Here is an 18,588-nt window from a genome sequence, read left to right as displayed (position 1 = left end):
TCTTCCATGATGAATTGCTTTTAAATCACTTCAGGCACAAATATGATCTCAAACTTACCAAGACAGTCACTTCCCCACAAAGAACCCAGATTTGCAGCTGACGGGTTATTCACCAAAGGAAGTGACATTACAGTATTTATCTATTACCATACAGAGAGTTCTACTTAGGCTACTTGTGAAGACACAGAACTCGAGAGATCTAGACCCTTGTTATGGTGCACTCTGGCCTTCTGGCTAGCTTGAATGATTTTATGGCAATATTGATGTCTTAATTGATGTCAGAACTATTGGTGTAGTTCTGAAAACAAAACCTCCATGGGTAGGTAAGAGTTTCAAACACTAACTTGCTTTCTGCAGGTGCTAGTAGTAGTTCAACACCTCCTAAGCATGGTAAACACCCGTCATGTGCACATAGACTGACTCACTGCTCCTCTCCTGGAGCTCTTTCACAAACTAAGCTACAAAAACCCCAGTTCAGCAGTCTCAGAGAATGCAAAGTACAGGAGGGACTAAAGCAACCACACAGATATATTTCAAAATTGAGAGGCCATCTTCAATTATAATTAATGCATTTAATTTAAATCTCCCACACACATAAGCATATCTCAATTTACCATGTCAACAAACAAGACACACCACTACAGGAAAGGAATTTAAGAAATAAAAAGGTGCTAAAAATACTGTGAATGACCCAAATTTTCTCAGAGAGCTGAAGAGGGATTCAGTCACCAGGGAGGGCTGGCAACACAGTGTCTCCATGGCATCACAACCCTCCTTATCTCAACATTGCAAGAACAGTAGTGCCAGCAGCTTCTGTGGATAGACAAAGACTGTGAGGAAGGCATTCAGAAGGCATACATAAAATAAGTTAACATCATGACCACTAACAAAATCAATTTTCCAAGCTGCAGTGAAGAACAAGACAGAATAATTGGCACCAAAAGCAGAGGTAACACTGAGGGACAAGTCTTTGATTTGGTCCTGCTCTTTCTATGCTGAGAAAAATTCACGTTCTTCCTACGGAAATCAGGTGAATTTTTACGAGTACATAGTTAGTAGAAATCTAATCTAATTCAGGTAAAACACCTGTAAAGTAAATAATCAGCCCTAAAATGTTGCAGAAAAATGAATCCTTTCCAGAAAATATTTTTTAAAGTAGCAATTTTTCTTTTATGGATTTTGAAGATCAGCAAACCAGAACCTATTCCTGTGATGCTTTTTAATCCGGTTGATCAGAATTACTTTGGATTTGTAAAATCCTTTTTAAGAACTTTGATTATTACAATTGTTACTCATGTAATGAAAAATATCTCAACGAGTTCACTATCTGCACTATCCTTTTATAGCACAAGCTGTTCAGAGGTTTTTCCTGATGCAAGATAACATCGGACAATCCAGAACGCCCTGAAATTGTGCCACATTGCAAAGATCCGTTCTTCCCGTGTTCCTTCCTCTGAACAGTTAAGTGAAACTAATAATGGAAACCCTTACTACACATTCTAACTGTTCACAGTGACATTCTGGAGAAGATTAGGAAGGAAAACCTAGCCCAAAACTACTGCGCTCCCTTCAGCCCTTGTATCCCAAGGTACACGCTCGCTGTATTTCTGCCCTTAACTTGACCACCATTTTGTTCGCTCTGAATTTTCCTCGATTTTGTTCAAATAAAATTACTTTGAAAACAGGGCAGGGGAGGAGAGAGACTCTGCACTTTAGCAGAGAACCGAGGGAGAACAGCCGCCACTCCGGGCCCTCACGGCAGCATCGCCATGCCCTCACGGCTCCCCTCAGCGGCTGCGCCTCAGCCCCCGCCCGCCGCCAACTACGCCATTGACGTAAGTGCCTCAGCGCGGGCGCTGTCAAACGCGGAGCTCACGCTGGTGGCGCGGGGCCGGACCCGGGGCTCGGCGGCGTTAGTCGCTATTCACGAAGGGGCGCGGACGCAAAGAGCGGGTGCTGTGGCAACCGGGGCACGCGCGCGCTGAGGGCCGGCCGGCGCTGAGGGGAGGGAGCCGGGGGCTAGGTAATGGCACACGGCTCCCTCGATTATATCGTCTGGTTTGTTTACTTTGAAGGGAGAAGTGGAGTTTTTTAGAGGCTGTTTTAACTTTGGGTTTTGTTTTCGTTGTTAGCAGTTTTCAATATTGGAGATCGTGGTGTTCTGTCAGCTGCGGCAATTTCCGTACTGAGGGAAGGGCGGGAGTGGGGGGGGAGGGTGCAGCGCTCACGTTTTCCGTCAAACGTTACCGAATTCTGAGGGCAGGTTTCAACAAGATCCCTTTTAAAAATGCTTCGGGGATTTTTTTTATTTTTTTTTTTTTCCCTTTGGGAAAGAAGAGGTATTTCGTTTTCCTTTGTTTTAATTTTATTATTTTGAGCACCCTCCGATTTTGGGCATTGGGCTGCTTCACTTGAACCCTTTAAAAAGCATTCCCTCTATCCATTTTAACATCCTTCCTTGAAATTTTAAGGTTTCTCTCCTCTCTCTCCTTTCTTTACAGTGTTCGGTGAGAATTAAGCCAGATTAAGACAATTCAGCAGATGAACACACATTAGTGCTGATGATGCACGATTCCAGCCTCTTTCACAGCCTCCTGACAATGTATGTTTGCTAAAAGAGCTCCCTGGGGACACAGAGCACTGTTTAAAGTCAGTAGGCGTCTTTATGGTACATTATCTGCCCATTCACCAAGTACAGCCATTTTGGAATATTTTTAAGGGTAGGGAGAATCTTTCTGTGGAAGATTTGGGATGGCACAACCTCGTATCTCAGCCTACCTGCCCCCTGATATAGACCCCACCAAAGCTGCTCTGGCCTTTGGGAGGAGAGCCCTTCCTAAACTGCATGAGGAGTTGCAGTCTCCCGAGCTGCTGATGCAGCAGCGGGCGCTGATGGCTCTCTGCGATCTGGTCCATGATCCAGAAAAAGTCTACCAGGCAATAGCATTAGGTAAGTGACCTGTTCTCACTAGCTCTGACACAGTGGGGCAGGCTGAGGGGGGAACTCCACTTTACTTTCTTCCATTACTTTTTCCTTACTATATCTTTGAGGACGCAAGATGCCCAGGAAAATATTCCTGTTTGTTTTACCTTAGAAAGGTAAAGACTGTTATAATACCATATACATGACAGTTATTAGAAGAATTATCATTGCTTTAGGATTCATCAATGGCTCACTGTAAGTTTTATAAACCCCTAAATACAAAAGTAGTGTGAAATCTTTCTTTCCATAGAATCATAGAATTGTTATGGTTGGAAAAGATCTCTAAGATAATCCAGTTCCTCTGTTAACTCTGCCTTGCCATGATCACCATTAAACCATGTCCCCAGACTTTATTCTGATTTTATTTAATTCCTAACATAGCCTAATAAAAAAAACCCCACTTAATTATTTTGAAGTTAGAATCCCATCACCATCATCACCTGCTTGCCTGGAACTTAATGAGAAATTAGAAAATAAAAGGATATAACCAAATTTATCATACTCATCAGGACTACATCTGGCCACCACTTATTTCAAAAGCCTGGAAGAATCCTGAGTTTCGATTTTGGTGGGGGTGGGAAAACCCCTAACCCCAAGCTCATTTTTGCGATTTTTAGGAGTCTGTGGTGTATCTACATAGCTCATTACATGACACAGAAAAAACTCCTTGTTTGCTACTGCTTTTTTCTCCATTTACTTCCATTGCATTTTTTTCCTCTCATAAAAGAGACTAATCATGTTCAAAATTTACTAAGTTAGTGTTTGATGAAGAGTTTGATTGCCAAAGCAATGTGAGATTGTTTTTAGTTTGAGGTTGTTAGGTTTTTTGGCTTTGGTCAGTGCCATATGTGCATACGCAATCATTAATGGCTCACCACATTCATTTCTGTCCAAAAAAGACAAGTGAGTGTCAATCCTGCAAAAACATGCTTTTCCAAAGACATTGGTAGCTCTACTGAATTATTTTTAGAGTTATGTCACTTTACATTTGCAGGATTAGGATTTAACTTGATAAGGAGTCAGGAGCTTGTTTGCAGCATGATGTTTTTGGCAGTAGGCCTTGAAATTTGAAAGTTTTTTCCTTACTTGAGACATGACAATGAGAATTTCACTGTCAGGACAAGCTGAAAAGTCTGAGGCACTTCAAATTGTGAGATAAAAGATAAATATTTGCTATTTCAAATTAATGCTGGAGGTAAGAAATGTTAAAATGAACTCTGATGTCTCATAGGATTCCTGGAGAGCCTGAAGACTTTGCTGGTGCATCAAGACCAAACTGTCCGGCAAAAAACAACAGAAGTTCTCTCTGTAATGGCTTCACATAGTATTGGCAGGTAGGTGCAACTCCAAAGTTTACTGAACCGTGGGGAAGTGATGTTTCTGTGAGAAATAAGAACAGAGTTCCTAAGTTTTGTCAGACAGATGCAGCATTAAAAAGAGCAGTTAAGATTAAATATCTCAAATATATACAATTTTTGTTATGTTGTGTTAAATCTGTCCTCCATTGTTGCTTTTAGGGAAGGGCTAATACGAAGCGGAGTCATTTCTGCCCTTGCTGGGCTTCTGGATGATCCAGTAGATATCTGTCGGAAGAACACCCATCAGATTTTTGACAGGCTGGCAAAATTACCTGAAGGTAGGAGGTTTTAAGCAGTTAAGTGTTCAAGTAGCGCAGAGAGGAAGTCAGGTAAATTCACCTGTGCTCCAGATTTAATTTATTCAATTTCCCTTGAAACTCACATTTAAAAACAGTATCTTGTCTATTTTTGCTTATCTTAGTTTCCTTTAGTTAACTTTCTTAGGTCTTATGCAAGTTAAGGCTACCTGCTCAAGATACAGATTCTGTGGACTGCACGCTTGAATTGGTATTTCAGAATCTTGCATCTAAGTTTCACTTTGTCACTTCTGTTCAAGGTGTGGATCAGATGTTCATCCATTGCATTAAAAAAGATCTAAAAATGTATTTTTACGTGCAAGCAATCCTTTTTAAAAATCTTCAGTTATTCCATTTACATGAAGGAAATTAATATATTAAGCAAAACAACTTTGGGAACATCAGTATGGAAAAGTCTGTAAAAGCAGCTCTGACCAATTACCCGTGGAAAAGGTGTATTTTTGAGTCATGTATTCTGTTTATTTAGATTAAAAATATAATGTATCTATAAAAATATACACGCCTGTGTTTAAAATCTGGAAGATAAGTTGTGGAGCAGAATTGCGTCAGTGTAGAACGGACTCACATACAGAGGGCTACTTGAAAGAAAAAAAAAAGCGCAAAATGTTTTGCTGTGAGACAATTTGGGGAAGTATCAGGGATCACCACAAATATTTTCCAATAAGCAGTAAGAGTCACAAGGCCTGACATAATTCATTTGACACATTACAGATACAGGAATAGTCTCTCCTTCATAATTCAGCTGTTTTCAGCAAGCCAAGAACCCGTTTGTCTTTCTGTTTGCATTCACTTCTGCGCCTCACATCCAGATAATGAGATAGGATGTACCTTGGATCAGCTGGAGGAGGTCAGCAACTACAGCAGCACTCCACAGCTCGATTTGTGCTGTTCTCTAGAGCTGAGGTAATTTGCTGGGCCAATAAAGCAATGTGTTCTGTGCAAGACAAAAAGGAACAGAAGCTGTACATGCCCTTGGCATGAAGTGTAGCTGTTTTAACTGGGAAGCGGTCAGTGACTCCAGCTAACTGTATGCCAGGTCACCTGGCCTTTCTCCAAACAGGAGTAATTTAGGAAAATGTGGTTATTTTGAGCAAATCCACTTACAGAGTATTTTTGAGTCCTAAATTTAAGGATGTATACCAGTATCTTCTAGGAACTGTGGGATAGTTAAAAACCAGAAGGTGGGAGAATGCACAGAGACTGGGAGAGCACTGAGGAGTAACATTTCCAGAAGAAACAACAACTTAGTGAAAAGAATTAACAGGCAGAAGAAAGACAAAAATAGATAGATAGATAGATAGACAGATAGACAGATAGACAGACAGATAGACAGATAGGTGGATGTGTTCAGTAGAGGATAGAAGAGGGAGATGGGCCAGCAGGAGGACAAAATTAAGAACATTAAAGAAATTTATAGCAAAACTTCCTCTCTTTGTAAAAACAATTGGTTGACATATATAATACTTGGCAATGTTAGTGAAAGGGTGTTATGCAATGATAAATGAAATCAGAAATAGCAACTGCAAAAATAGTTCTAGAAAAAAAAAATCTTTCATTATGATATGGTTAACTCTGGAAAGGTTTAATAATTCTTACCCATTACCTATCCTGTCATTATGGATACCTAATCCTTTTAGGGAAAGACTGAGGTGGAATGGATGGGGTAATGGATTTTTAAGCTTGCCAGAACCTCTATTTGGGAAGAGTCCAAGAGATAATATTTCTCCTACCCTGCTGATTCTTAGTGTCTCCACTCTTTCACTCTTGAAAAATCATAACCGATTGAACGTGTGGATAAGGACTCTTTAAGGATACCTTTTTCCCTTCAAAACTTGTTTTGCTCTATGGAATGCAAATGCTGAAAGGACAGATGGCATTCTTACTGCAGCAGATGGGACATCTCTTCTGTGAATGTCATTGTTGCCCAGGTGAAGTGAAATCCCAGCTGTATTAATGCAGCTCTTTCAGGTGGCAGTGCACTGCATCACTGATAAACCTGAGAACTGAGAAAATAGATGCAAATTTAATTGCATGATTTATCCAGGTGGATGACTAAGAGTCAAAGGATTTAATTTCAACACCTGTCTTCAGCCAACAGACTTTTAGTTCTAACTTTGCCATGCCTCAATTTTCTTATACAGTCAAAATTTTTTGTACAGGAAACTCTGTATAAAACATCATTTATTTAAACGTCTTGAATTCTTCAGAGAGAAAACAGATTAACCATGAATTACTCAGAATGCTAAAGTCAAAAACATCATAGGAATTAAATTATTAGAGAGTTAATAGCAAGAAATTGCTATTCAGATAACATGATTATGTGACTTGATTATTTAAATGTAGTTATTTACTTCTTTGTTCCTCCCCATGCCTCTGATTTTAAGTCAAGCAGGAGCACAGGTGCTTCACTTTCTCTTTTCCAAGATGGCTTTCATTCAATGAGGAGTGGAACTGGCTGCTTTCTTTTAGAAATCCCCTTGGGCATTTGTTAAAATGTCCTAGGTTCTCCACTTCATTATCTCTAATACTTATGGTAGAAAGACCTTCTTAGTTGAATAAAGATTTGGGTTTTAATATAAAGTGTCTGTTACCCTCCTGATAATTGACTACACTTTTGATATTATCCAGCTTTCTTACCTTGAAGCTATGCTGTAATGAATGCTGGTATTTTCTTATCACTTCTTTTACTAATCTGAAATGACCACAGTCCGATGAAAGAAAGAGCTGAAGGACACGCATCTAATGGACCATTCATTGGAAAAGGGAGCCCTGAGTTACTTCCCAGCTTTTCCACAATTCAACTGGCTAAGAATTGGATATTACATGTAAAAAGCAAATTAGTCTAGAAAGACTGCACAATTTCCCAGGTAAATGATAGCAATTTAACAGTAAAGTTTAAAGGAACTTGTACTAGCAATTACTGTATGCATATTTTAGTAGACTCACCAAGCAAAGCAGTCTGAGTGCAAATAACCCAAGCAGGCAGCAGTAATTCCTCACTACAAGGGAGACCTGAAAACTCTCTGTGTGCCTTGCAAGAACTTTTATACCTTGAAGGCACAGCCTCCTTTGCTCTTCTGCCTCTACTCTTCAGGTGTAACAGTTAGCAGGGAATGCTTAAAGGGACCCCATGTCTTCAGTACAGGGATAAAATATCTTGTTCAAAATTAGACAGATTAGAAGAAAACTTCACAAACGTTATCCAGTTAAGTAACTGTCGTACCACTACTTAATGAACACACTATAGACACGTTCAGTATCATTTGAATTATTTATTTTTGAAGTGGACAATTTAAATGGTGATGTTATTTACCATTTTGTTTTAATTTTCTTAGAGCCCTTGGCTGAGATTTCTTGCACTAATCATAGTACATAAGGGGAACAAAAGTAGAAGGTGATTTTCCAGTGTGCATGTGTGTTTGTGTCTCTGTGTACGTATGTGCTTTACAGTTATCAAACATATATTTACACACCAACTTTACACTGAAGTCTTTAAGAAGTCTTTTCTATGGCAGGGGAAAGAACCAACTGACCAAAGACTTAGGTCTACATAATCCATATGAGATTTTCCAGTATAGTTCCACAGAGCTTCTTATGCATTCAAACTTTTGCCGGAATGTTACTCCATCCAGTAGTGTTTCTTTATGAGATGAAATCTGGAACTGAGGATTGCATCTCTTCAGTTTCCTTAACTTCACTAAACTGTAAATAATTTAAATTATTAAATTGAAATATCAAGACATGTAGTTATTGTTCATATCGCTCATCTTTAACCTTCTAATAACACATCACATTTTAAAAATAATTTTAAAAAACAACAAAAAAATACTTTGGAGGCTATATACTACACAATCTCCATGGCTCCTGCTTCTTGGGAAATCTGTTACAATATTACAATACCCAGAAGGTATTTGGAGCAGTGGAACAGAATTGTCCGTTGGCAACTTTCACATTCAGCAATCCAGACACTACAACAATAATTTTAAAAATTGCTTTCTGATTTATTTTTTTAATCTGTATTAAAAAAGGAACACTAACCTACTTCTTAAATATAATTTGGTTTTTCATGAAACACCACAAGATTTGGCAAAAAAAGATGTAAAAGAAGACTGTTTTGATGTATAAAACTCCTTATCATTAGAAGAAACACCGACCTTAATTTGGCCTATTCAAAGATTCATTTCATGTAGTTTTGCTGCATATTTGAAGCCATAAAGAGCAGAAAGAGCTGCTAATCAGTTTGGAAATCACAAAACAGTTGCGCACCAACAATTCCTTTAATAGGCAAGGTGTCCATGAGAAACAGTAAAGTAAAGCAGAGGTGTGTACATAGTATATGCTGAGAGTCATGTGCATGTGCATACAACATGGATGTGTACATACTCTTGACTGTGAATACCAATACTGTGGGTGCATGCCCACTCTCTACAAATTTAAGTAGTATTTTGCTTAAACTCTCTCATTCAGTAGCTTCTGGTTTGAGCTAGCTTTTCTCCCCAACACAAGCATTCTGCTCCACACCCTGCAAACAAGTTCATCTGTCACTCACCAGATTTATATTTTTATGTCAATATAATTTTAGGACAACTGGATGAAGAGTCATTTCTTACACAAAACATGATAACACTCCCACTGTAGGAAATGGAATGAAACAAATGGAATAAAAGTGCAGTGACTGTGGTGAAACATCTCCACAGAGTTAGGCCTCAATCTCCTTTTTTTGTTTCTTGTTTGGGTTTTTGTTTTGGTTTTGATTGGGTTTTTTTTCACTGGGGGTGTTTGGTTTTCTTGGAGAGGAGGCTCTCACTCTCCAGAATATATTTGGGGAAAATGATGTAGCAGGTTAAGGGGGCATAAGAGGAACTGTGTTCATATATCAGATTTCCCCTTTCCTCTCCTTGGGCTATTAAGCATTGCCCAATTATTTTCCACTAGAAGTGGAAGAGGTTAGCCCCTTTTTTATCACTCCAGAAAAACAGATTAAACCAAAGGACTCTTAGCAGAGGCCAATGTATTTGAGATTGTTCTGAATGATGACATCTGTCACTGCATCAAACACAAATTGTATGTTACTGGTATCAGTGGCACAGGTGAAGTGTGAGTAGATCTCCTTGGTCTCCTTGTTGCGATTTAAGTCCTCAAACTGGCGTTGGATGTAGACTGCTGCCTCCTCATAAGTGTTTTGGCCTTTGTATTCAGGAAAGCAGACTGTTAAGGGAATGCGTCGAATTTTTTCTGCCAGCAGATCTTTCTTATTCAAAAAAAGGATGAGGGAAGTGTTGATAAACCAGTTGTTGTTGCAGATGGAATCAAACAGACGCAAACTTTCTGCCATTCGACTCTGTAGGGGAGGAAACAACAGTGTCAACAATGTTTCAGCAGAACTGCAGAAAGCTCACAGCTCTGTCTGCTGCCCTAAGCAGGTAAACTCCATTTATGAACAATTGTGCATGACCACCACAATTGTGTTTGGAAATTAAAATCCAGTGCTGCTATAGACTGAAAGAAGAGACATTGGTTAAAAATCAGTGGCTGTCTGGAATGTTCCTGAGGTATTGCTGCCGCTGTGACGCTTACACTGTTGCTGCTGGAGCTGTCCATGGTACCAGGCTCTTGGGAGGCTGTGCTTTTTGCTTGGATTACACCTATAAATAGGTGTAAATAGATGTCATGTTTTGAATAGACAATATTATAGATTATTAAAAAAACCTATCACTCAAGTATTGTCAAAAGTAGAGACAGAAAATGTCTTAATCAGGCTTTTTTAGCAAGGTCAATGTTTTTCCACCATGTTTAGATTTCAGAAAATGCTATGCAGACATCATGACTCATGGGAGTGATCCAGGGTAAGTGAACAGCAGGGATTTGGGATATCAAAAACCAAGGGTGTATTTGGTTTACAGGACTATTTGCAAATATTTATGTATTCCATTTGTCTGGCTTGTGTTTAGAAGGGATGAAAATCAGAAGTCTGGGCATTTTTGTTGTTTAACTGTGAAGTATTCTGGCCAGTTCTCCAGTTTGGAAGGAACAAACACTGGAGGCAACAGGATGACTTTGGCTTTTAATAGAAATAAAGTATTTGGGGCCTAATTATCCTGAAATTTGTATCAGCTGTGTCTAGTGCATCTCCCTTGACTTCACTAGAGTCACCTGCTGAGAGGCAGAGAGAATAATCATGCACTGTTTATTACACAAAAATTTGTAAGAAAATATCATTTATTTAAAAATTACTTTTTATGTTGTTTTATTTGGAAGCTAAATATCTTGTATTGTTATTATTTCAAAGGAAATCTGCAACAATTTTGATCATTATTGTTACACTAAAGCTATATACTGAAAAAATTGCATAGTTGCAGAAACAGGAGCAGACTTGTTTACATAAGCTTTTCAAATTACCTCTTATACTTTCCTCATTTAGTGTTATTACTCCTATTCATTTGCTAAGGATTGGCTCGGTCAGAATTACATCCTGTGTTCTCCGAGTTCCACAAAGGCACTGATTTAGCTCTGTGTTTACAGTGAAACCCAAGGCTGGTGGCAGTTCCTGGTTGTTCCCAAAGCCCGGGAGTGCCGGGAAGGCTGGCACAGCCTCGGCAGCCAGGGGCAAAGCTGACTCACCAGCCGCTTGAGGCACACTGAAACACAAGCTCAGACAGTTCTGATTTGGGGGCTGTTTGTTTACTTCTTCTGTTGTAAGGTGGGGTCATCTGACACTCCAGCCTACTTTATACATAGACAGATTTATCAGTGTAAAAACACAGCTTTAAATATATGTTTGAATATTTCTTTTCACAGTGCAAATACTGACACAACAGACAATCACCAAAAACGTCATAGATCTCTTTTCAAATACTCAGGATTTCCTTTCCTGATTTTGTAGCTGATAATAAGCAAGCAAGAAATTTTTATCTCAGTTAAAATGCTTTTGCTACTAGTAGTCTGAAAAAAATCTTTTAGTGCTAATCTAGGTTTTTGGCCAAGTCTCAGAACAACCAGGATATTGCTTTTTAAGAGGTTTGTGTTCATTACTGTATTTTGTAGTGAATCATAACACTGACCCTGTACTACCAAATCCTCTACTGGAATCTGTAATCCAAGGACAAAAGCAGAGAGTTAAAACCCTTCCATAAATTGGGAGATGTTATGAACACGTACAAGAGGACAGACAGTTTTAAATTATTGCAAGCTTGGTGATCTCTTGTGTGATGTAAAGAAAATATTAATAAATTGTTGATCTTGACACCTAAGAAATTTCTTCCTAAATGTAATATTATAGTATTGGCTCAATATCTGAAAGTCATAATATCCTTAACTAAACTGAATACGATTTCTTTTACTTAAAAGCAAGTAAACCAATGAAGAATAATTTCCAACAGGGACGCAGGTGATATTATGCCAGTGCCAGGCTGTGGTTGCATGGTATAAATGTGTGATATACTTTGGGAAATGAACCCCTCAAGTCCAGGTCATGATTTTAATAGCCAAAGAAGGAAAATATATCACTGAACAATGAGGAAATGTATCAGAAAGGATAACCCAAGTCTTCAAATCTGAGAGTCATACAGTGGTTTGGGCTAGAAGAGACCTTAAATACCATCTAGTTGCAGATCTCCTGCCATGGCCATGAACACCTACTCTCGCCCAGCCTGGCCTTGAACACTTCCAGAGGTGGGGCATCCAAAGATTCTCTGGGCAACCTGTACCAGTGTCTCACCACTCTCACAGTGTCCTGTCACTGCAGGCTCTTGTATTTAGTCTCTCTCCATTTTTCTTGTAGTTTCCTTTCATGTACTGAAAGGCCACAAAATGAGGTCACCCCTAGCTCTTGTCTTCTCCAGGCTGAAGAGTCCAAATTTTCTCAGCCTTTCCTTATAAGAGAGATGCTCCATCCCACTAATCAACTTGGTGGCCCTCCTCTGGACTCTCTCCAACAGCTCCATGATCTTCCTGTGCTGGGACCCCAGGGCTGCATGGAGCTCTGCAGGTGGGGTCTCACCTGAGTGGGGCAGAGGGGCAGAATCCCCCCCTCCCCTGCTGCACATGCTGGGGGCTCAGCACAGCACAGGGAGGTTTCTGGATCCCGGCACACAGGGACAGGGCAGGGCCAGCCCTCACCCATCAGCATCCCTGAGCCCTTCTCCCTAGTACTGCTCCATCTCCTCATCTCACATGATTTCTTGCCATATCTTAAGAAGTGGTATATCCACAGTTCTAAGGCCAAGGCTGACACTAAAAATACATGGTATATCCACTCATATACTCCCAGCATAACAGGCTCATTTCTGCTTTTGACAATATTGTAAAACTACTTTACATATCATAGGGAAAGTGAACTTGAGAGGGTTATGGCTTATTATAATAAAAATAGAATAAATTGTGGTATGACTCCCAAAGGTGTAATAAAACAGTAAAATAATGATAGGTATTCTTCTCTGCACTGTCTTTTCCAGTTCTGAAATCCTGAAGGGAGCATATAGCCAGGTGGTCAGAAAAAAATGTGCTGCTGTAATTTTATAATTATACGCAAGCTGGAGTATAAGCAAGATAATGCCAGTGCCTTACCCAGATGGCCTTGTTGGGGGCTAATTGCAAATTCTTCTCTGAGTATAAGAACAAGGAATTGGTTGCTTAAGGGGAAGAACATGCTTAGGAACAGATGGCTGTTTCTATGCTTCCAACACTTTGGAGAGGCACAAACATTCCTGGTCATCCTCTGGAACAGTAGAGGTGTGCTTAGCAGGAAAGAGTTCTGAACAAGTAAGCATTTTCAAAAGGGAAGACCCAGTTTTCAAGATAGCAAGTAATTAGAAGAATAGAGTTGGTAAATGGAGCCAAATTGTAATGTAGAATCTCCTTACAGCTTTCACATTAAAGCTTTCTAGTCACAGCTGGGAGAGCTTTGAAATTAAAAATGAAAAGTTATGAAGAGAGAAACAATCACAAATACGGGACTTAACTGTCATTTGTATTAAAAGCTTAAGAACTTCATCTTTCAGTCATTATATCTCTCTCATCATCATTATTTTAAAACTGGTAGGTACTTAGGGATTTGAAAACCTTAACTAAACTTAGTAAAATTTATCTAGTGTAAGCCATAAACAATAATGAATAAAATTTGTGCAGCAATAGTAATATTGGCTTTCCAGAAAAGTTAGAAAATCTTTAAATGTCAGTAAATCTTAGAATAACCAGTGGAAGTTGTTGCCATTTTCCTGTAGAGGCTTTCCTTGTAATAGTGGCTGACATTTAGCTTTTGCTGGTAGCTATGAGCTATTTCACAAAATGGCATGAAACTCTCTGTTTCAAATATCTTCTTTAGAGATCCAGGACTTAAGATCTTCTGAAGAAAACAGATGAAGCTAAAGTATTTGAAGAAGGGGTAGTGAGGTAAAAAGGTAATTGCATCAGTTGGATGTTTTTCCTTAAGGTTAATAGAAAAAAAAAAAAAAAAAAAGGAATTCATTCTGAAATAAGGACACTCTACAAAATAAATGAAGGAGATACTATTGCCCAGGACACTCATAATCAAAGCAGTTCAGGAATTCAAACTATGCTTGAGGGAAGGCAGAGGGAAAGCAGAAGAATTTCCCAAACAAAAATACAGAAAGCAAGTGATAGCTTGGGTAAATACAAAGAGACACTCTTTTCTTGTAAAAAAGGCTACAATGAGTGCCAGTTGAAATGTCCTTCCTGTGTAGCAGTCAGGCAGTCCTGATTGAGTGCTGGATAAGAGAGGCATGCAAAACTATTGTATGATTCATCTTTTGTTCAAAGGAAGAAGACTTCTACAAGCATGTATATACTCAGATGGCTGCTGGACTAAATGGGAAAAATTACAATAATTTAATGGATTTTTAAAACCTTCTTTAATCTAAAAATCAAAAAGAAGAAACTATCTGTTGGAGAGAAGTAAATAGACTTAATCCAACAGCTTTCAAAGAAATTAAGAACCCCACTGGTGTAGAATTAAACTGGGATAAAACACTTTACCTGGGCTGTCCTGTATATACCTGTTTCTGGCCTTGGCATCTCCCAGAAGGGATGGAGAAAGCAACAGTGATTTGACTAGACAAAACTGTTTTGGTTTCCAAACCTTTTCTTCCCAATCCTAGGAGCCCAAAGTTTTCCAGGAAAATGTTGGAATTCTAAACTGTCAAAATTAGAAGAGGTGACATGGACGAGTAAGTCTCACTGTGAATCCCCTAAGAAGTGTTCTTAAGTCACTTAGCAGCTTAACTTACTCTGCCAGCAGACAAACTCATTATCCTATCACCCAAAGAATTTGTTACATTACAGTGGTCTAAAACCACTGCAGGAAATCCTGACCAGTCATGTTGGAAACAAAACAGAAAGGAGCTTGGGATAATCAGAAGCAGCTATGTCAATATAGCATCTGTCATACCAATACATACATGCACATGCCATCTGTTTATGTCTTTCCTACCAAAATGCCTTTCAATGTCTTGCATATATGAGGACTTTGAGATGCAAAAAGGTAAAAACCTAACTTAGCATGTTAGTTTAGGTCACCACAATGAAGGGAAATTGAGAGAGATGGTAAAAGGTTTTATATTGTAGGAATATTGAATCTCTACTATAAAATGAGCTTTTGGAAGGCTGAGAAACATATGTATTATGAAGTGGAGCCCTGAAGAATCTTGTGTGATTTTAATAGGGAGATGTCTATTTGTATGGTGAGGGCAAAAAAATTTATCAAGCGTGAAACAAGTTTGCTTTGAGTGTTTTTAAATCAGATTCGTTCTCAAATGAGGAGGAAACAATATACTAGCAAACAAAATTTGTAAGTTATCAAATTAATTCTTCCTTATTTTAAAGATAATGTCCTGTAATTGTTCATACTTACAGTTTGTACATGCAAATGTAGAACTGGTAGAGGAGACAGTACTTGATACCTCTTTTTCAGAGAAGCAAGGGAAAATAAACCTTATAAAGTGGAAGTGCAACATACTATCTTCCATGATGGTTTCTTGTTGAATATTGCTATTGTCTTTACACAGAACTGCATATGATAACTGAATCTGGCAGTATGAGTGAGAATTACAAGAGGACCTTTAGGCTCAGCTATTGGATAGGATGACAATTAACAGCATTATGAATATTTTATCATGTATGTTCTCTATGACTGAGAAAACCCTGTATTGTTACTAAAGCTTAGTGTGGACTGAATCAGACAAAGCAGATTTAGTTGGGAGTATTACTTTAACAGAGTCCTGAACATATGTCTTTGAAAATTGATCCCTGAAACTTTTCAGGCCTGCAGTGAAATAGCAACTCATGTCTTAGGAGTTTATGCTCAGTTAAACATTGGTATGTAGTTCTTACATACATGTAATACATGTGCTAGTGACAGACTGGGGTAAAGCAATCTTTAGACTATCTATCAAAACTATTTTATATTCCTAGATCAGGAACAATGATTTGTTAATTTTACTAAGTACAGTCTGACACCAAGCTATGGTTGTAGTAAAGGAAGCTGAGCTGAGAAAGAAGTTTGATTAAATTTCCTGACTGGAAGATTAGATCTTGAGCCAGGGGATTTCCAAGCAAAGGAGCAGGACAACAAGTGCTTCTGCTAGGACCTATATATTAAAGGGAACTTAAAGAAAGGATATATAGAAAACTCTTAGAAAAATAGAGGAAAAGGTTAAGGAGTTCAAGGATCAGAAAAGGTGAGACATTCATCATTCCATAGAAATGCTAGAAGATCCAGATAAAGGCTACTCCTGTATGTCTGGCCAGGGTATTAAAGGCTGTTCCACAAACAAGAAAGGGGGCAAAATAGAAATGGAGAAATATTCATAGACTGATTTATTGCTTGTGACCGGCTACACGTATCTTTTAAGTAAGCTGAAGTACTGGAAAAATATATTTAGAAGTCACAAAATGGGCATGTGATAGGTGTTATATTTAACCCATCAGAGAATTATAATTCCAGAGGAAAATTCTAGAAAAAGGTATGTTCAAGAGTATAGAAATATGGGGCAGTCAGTATTGGTCCTGTGCCTGACAGAACAGCCACACAAGTCAACGTTTCCAAAAAGCAGTAATAGGGATAGATTGGCAAAAGTAATGCTGCTGCAGCTGACGAAAGAAACTTAATGATGGGCCAGCGTATTAAAACCTACACATTTCCCAGACAGTGTCCAGCCAGGCCAGTGCTGCCAGGCCTGCAGTAAAAGTACCCAAGAGAATCATGAAATAGGCAGGTAGCTTGGTTTTTCTCCTTAAGGGAGGGCTTGCTATGTTTCAGTTGCTCAGCAAACAACAGTTAACACTCTGCTTTTACCCCCTCAAAGTCAGCAAAGTTCCATGCTACAGAAGCCTCTGGCTGCTGTGTTTATGAGTGCATGTGCTCTGCTTCTCTGTGAATCATTTTGGGGCACAAGCAGTACTAAGAGGGCAAACATCCCATGAAGGGAATATAAAAATAAATCTCCAGTCTTTCACAGTGCCAGAAAATTAAGATTTCCCGTGTACAAATTAGGATCTTCATGTGGCTCTAATATGCAAATTTGCCACATATAATACCTATGGTTGCTTTGGGGGTGGAGTTTTTTTAAGCATTGTACAGTATCCTAGGTAAACTGCATATTTCTGGAGGTTAGCAAAAACCTAGCTTAAAAACATTTTCTTGCTAAAAGCATATTAATATAAAATGTCACAATTCTAGAAAATATATTCAAGGTATCATTAACATCCATATTTCAATTGTAAATACCTGGATGTTTTAGCCTTAGATTGAGCTTTTCATATGGTAATAGAGTCGATCTTTTCTATTCCTGGTAATATATTTAATTTGCTTTTAACACTTACTCAGTGTTTTCAAGCGAGGTGGGTTTTTTGATTTTGTTTTCTTCCAGGTCTTTAGACTACTTGCTTAGCTCAAGGGCAAAAGGAGCACTTCAAGCACATATTCCACATAGCTGAAATATTGCACAGTTTTACACATAAAGTGGTCCAGGACTTTGGCTGCCTTTGTTTGAGACTCTTAAGCTTACCGCCAGCCTCCTGTGTCTGGACATCCATAGAATAACAGAATGGTTTAAGTTGAAAGGGACCTTTAAGATCATCTAATCCCAACTTCTGCCATGGCAGGGACACATTCTGCCAGCCCAAGGTGCTCAGAGCCCCTTCCAGCCTGGCCTTGGGACACTTCCAGCAATGGGGCATCCACAGCCTCTCTGGGCAACCTGTGCCAGGGCCTCACCACCTTCATAGTAAATAATTTCATCCTAACTTCCAGTCTTCATCTTAACTCTGCATTGACCTTCAGGGAGAGGCTGAGGGAACTGGGCTTGTTTGGGCTGGCAGAGGAGGCTGAAGGGTGACAGCCTACGATTACTTGAAGTAATGGTGACACAGAACTCTTCCCAGCACTATTAGAGGAAAGAATAAGCAGCAATGAACATGAATTGAAGTTTGGAAGGTTCAGATTAGATGTTAGGTTTTCTGTAGAAGACTAGCACAGCTCTGCAACAATTTGCTGAGTTTTGTGAAATCTACATCCATAGAGGATTTTCACTCAACTAACTGATAAAGCCATAGCTGGTCTGATTTACTGTTGGCAGTAATCCAGACATTTAGAGATCACATCCAGCCTACATTTCTGTAATTCCATGCAATGTAAAAACTTATTTATAGTACAATGTATAAATAAGAAACCAGTTTTACACACACAGTTCTGAGCAGATCTCAAGCTTTGCCTCCCAAAGAGATGAATTCAAGCATGAGGGCTGTCCTTTTGATGGAAAGAGTCACTATCCTGTTGTTGAAGCAGGATGAAAAGGAGATAGTTAATAAGCGGAGTTGTGGCCTTTGTGGAATAACCAGGGTTTACTGTTTTCTGATCTTTGATGCTTTCTGGTCCTTGGAATAGCCCTTAAGCTATTGAAATAGTGCAGAAATC

General features: G+C 39.0%; 2 protein-coding genes and 1 long non-coding RNA gene across 5 annotated transcripts in view; 1 reads left to right on the top strand and 2 right to left on the bottom strand.

Moving 5' to 3' along the window:
• The first annotated feature begins 1,897 nt into the window (after positions 1 to 1,897).
• RSPH14 (radial spoke head 14 homolog) overlaps positions 1,898 to 18,588 on the top strand; it is a 72,528-nt gene continuing 55,837 nt past the window's right edge. Inside the window, exons 1-4 of the mRNA XM_040080938.2 lie at positions 1,898 to 2,023; positions 2,502 to 2,950; positions 4,215 to 4,317; positions 4,501 to 4,619. Coding sequence (XP_039936872.1) covers positions 2,752 to 2,950; positions 4,215 to 4,317; positions 4,501 to 4,619 — 421 coding nt within the window. The 5' untranslated portion in view covers positions 1,898 to 2,023; positions 2,502 to 2,751. The remainder of the gene's footprint in view (positions 2,024 to 2,501; positions 2,951 to 4,214; positions 4,318 to 4,500; positions 4,620 to 18,588) is intronic.
• LOC120760530 (uncharacterized) lies at positions 3,081 to 7,722 on the bottom strand. 2 transcript variants are annotated; one of them, XR_005703385.1, is made up of 4 exons: positions 7,605 to 7,722; positions 6,542 to 6,661; positions 5,487 to 5,592; positions 3,081 to 4,363 (listed from the first exon to the last, which is right to left on the bottom strand). It is a non-coding gene; the product is annotated as an uncharacterized LOC120760530 (long non-coding RNA). The 2 variants fall into 2 exon arrangements; XR_005703384.1 differs by lacking the exon at positions 5,487 to 5,592.
• GNAZ (G protein subunit alpha z) overlaps positions 7,916 to 18,588 on the bottom strand; it is a 49,768-nt gene continuing 39,095 nt past the window's right edge. For both annotated transcript variants that reach the window (XM_040080937.1, XM_058422838.1), the window contains exon 3: positions 7,916 to 9,999. In XM_040080937.1, the coding sequence (XP_039936871.1) occupies positions 9,655 to 9,999 (345 nt within the window). In that variant the 3' untranslated portion in view covers positions 7,916 to 9,654. The remainder of the gene's footprint in view (positions 10,000 to 18,588) is intronic.

Source organism: Hirundo rustica, chromosome 17 (genome assembly GCF_015227805.2).
Source record: "Hirundo rustica isolate bHirRus1 chromosome 17, bHirRus1.pri.v3, whole genome shotgun sequence".
In the NCBI taxonomy this organism is placed as follows: Eukaryota; Metazoa; Chordata; class Aves; order Passeriformes; family Hirundinidae; genus Hirundo; species Hirundo rustica.
Note: the sequence above shows the minus strand (reverse complement) of the source record. Positions and strands in the feature narration are given on the sequence as shown.